The sequence below is a fragment of the Chiloscyllium plagiosum genome, unplaced genomic scaffold (assembly GCF_037043375.1).
Source record: "Chiloscyllium plagiosum isolate Xiang-an unplaced genomic scaffold, Cpla_swu_hap1 HiC_scaffold_3, whole genome shotgun sequence".
In the NCBI taxonomy this organism is placed as follows: Eukaryota; Metazoa; Chordata; class Chondrichthyes; order Orectolobiformes; family Hemiscylliidae; genus Chiloscyllium; species Chiloscyllium plagiosum.
Genome location: NW_028270141.1, coordinates 69,079,070 through 69,081,812, shown reverse-complemented (window position 1 = coordinate 69,081,812; position 2,743 = coordinate 69,079,070). Strand labels below are relative to the sequence as shown.

General features: G+C 33.0%; 1 protein-coding gene across 1 annotated transcript; it reads right to left on the bottom strand.

Annotated features, from left to right (window-relative positions):
• Positions 1-615: 615 nt before the first annotated feature.
• LOC122539858 (trace amine-associated receptor 1-like) lies at positions 616-2,408 on the bottom strand. The gene has a single exon (XM_087976012.1). It carries the CDS (start codon positions 2,349-2,351, stop codon positions 1,311-1,313), a length of 1,041 nt encoding a protein of 346 aa, XP_087832138.1. The 5' UTR covers positions 2,352-2,408; the 3' UTR covers positions 616-1,310.
• Positions 2,409-2,743: the final 335 nt, after the last annotated feature.

Here is a 2,743-nt window from a genome sequence, read left to right as displayed (position 1 = left end):
TGCCATTCCTTCTGTCTTGCTGGGTCAAAATCCTGGAAAACCTTCCTCAATAGTACATACAACGAATGGACTATAGTTGTTTATGAAGACAGTTCATTTTCTCAAGAACAATTAGGATGACCAATAAATATTTGCATAGCTCACAATACCCACATCTTATGAATAAATCAGAGCATTAACAAATAATGGGAATCAAACACTCAAGATTTTGGAATTATGATTTTTTTTTGGTTCACGATTCTCATATTGATGGCTGCTAATTTTCATGCCCTGTTTATATATTATTAACTAGTTTTGTGAGACATATTTTCTGATTCAAATGTGGAATTGTTTAACTTATAAATATAGTAACAATTGCAGCTTACATTAGTCTTAACAGGTAGCATTTGTCTGTTCATACAAAAAAAGTATGCAATATGGATCCTTTGTTAATACCAACACAGTTTTATTTTAGAATAAGACAATAAAGAATACATTCTCGATAATGCAAGCTACAATATATTTTTGTAGCTGAATGGGAAGCTTTAGTATTCACATGGAACTGATTCAACCTTTTTGGAGGGGAAACAATATTCAAAGTCAAAATTGTCACATAAATTATCTGGCACGCAAAAGTAAAAAAGTTCAAAGGCTCAAAAATGTTTTACATGATAAACTGAATTGGACAAATTCCCTGAAAATTCAAAAGCCCATAAAATCTGGAAGTTTGTTGGGATTGATGATTTTTAACTCAGGCAGTCTGGTATTAACAGGATGGCACCAGTCTGAAAATGACAGTGTAGCATTTAACCCTGAACTCCTTGTTCCCTGCTCCAATTTATATGCAATTATTTTTCTGGCCACTTTTATAACCTTATTTCATAACTTTTGGGTGCATCTGTTTTGGTGGGAGCCACCTAAGTATGCAAATCTGGGTTCTAAAGTATACTTTGTATCTGGATGCAATTTGTAAGTATAAATGTCTGGAATGTGTACTTAAAACACAGCATTTCTAACTGGGTGCTGAGCAGAATTAACAATGGTCCTTAAGGAGATTTTTTTTGGTCATTAGATCTTCTGAATTCTTTTTGTTATTTGACTGCATTTTTGCGAAGACGGAATGTTGCAGTGGTTTGACTACACACTGGATGCAGTTAACTGACAGCTTGGAATAGAGTTCAGATTTTTCAAGAACGGACATGTTTCAGTATCAATTCTCCTGAATTCATATTCGTAGCAATTACACATGTATTCAAACAATACCAGTGGCAACGAGTTAAATAGGCAAATAGCTTGCTTACTGTACCCACTATCTTCTTTTCATATGTACTTTAGTCATGATACAAGTCCATTCTTGAAGAAACAGGTTGAAATATTTGGCCCTTGCAAATGATTTTTACAGCCTTTCTAAACCAGGAAAAGAAGAAACCATAGATTAAAGGATTAAACATAGAATTCATGTAACCAAACCAAACAAAAGCATCGAACAAGACAGGAGGGATTGAATAATTGATAAAACCATCTATTGTATTACTAACGAAAAATGGAGACCAACAAATCAAAAATATACCCAAAACCATTCCTAGGGTTTTGGCAGCTTTTCTTTCGTTACTTTGTGCAAATCTAGTTTTGCTATTTTTGATGTTTTGAACTTGACTTGCTATTTTGTTTATATTTCTGACCTGTTTTCTAGCCACAAAATAAATCTTAAAATAAATACACAACATGGTAATTCCTGGAATGTAAAAGGCAACTGTTGATGCAACCACTCCTGATATTTCACTGAATACAAGTACGCAGCTTCCATAACAAGCAAAGTTATTATTGTAAGCTTCTCCCATTCCTTTTAAATTTAATTTTAAAAATATTAAGACAAAAGCAAAACTAGCTGAAACAGCCCAACTAACGATGATCATTATCTGCACTGAGAAGAAGGTAATTCTTATTTTATATCTCAATGGGTCACACATTGCATAGTAACGGTCAACAGAGATAAAACACAAATGTAATAGTGAAGCTGTGCTGAGCATTATATCACAGCTAGAATGAATCTTACAAAACAATTGACCAAAATACCAACACATTTCTACAGATCTCATCATGCTGTAAGGCATAACGAAACAGCCCAATAGAAAATCAGCAGTAGCCAAAGACAGAATAAGGTAATTGGTGGGCATGTGAAGCTGTTTGAAGTGCAAAATTGAAATGATGAGCAACATGTTACCAATTAGAGTACAGAGAATTATTAGCACTATAAATATATACATTGTAAATCGAAGGCCATTTGATCGGGCTGCTTTAGGGCAAGAACCATTTACAAATTCATAACAGCATTGAATAGTTCCTGTTGCCACGGAGAGATTTGTTTCCATTGTATTTCCTTTCAAACGTTTGTCAATATTTGACTTCCCAATCTAGTTTGAAGCCTTTATTGAATTCCATACTTCTCTGGTTCCGCTCTTCATGACTCAACCTAGGCGCAAAACAGAATCATGCTTTTTATTTCTAACATGCTATAAAGTTCAAAATGTAAAATTTATATAAATTAAAAATGCTTTTGTGATTATGAAGTAAAATATGACAATCTGAAGGGTCACTTTTTCGAAAATATGTTTGATTTTATTTTGAACTCCAATTTCAAGATTATATAGCTAAATGTGTATCAATTCTACTTGAATTATTGTTTTCATATTAAAAATAGATCAATATTTGGTTTGATGAAGAAATTTGTACAATAGTACAATTGTTATTGTTCTTGGGCGTC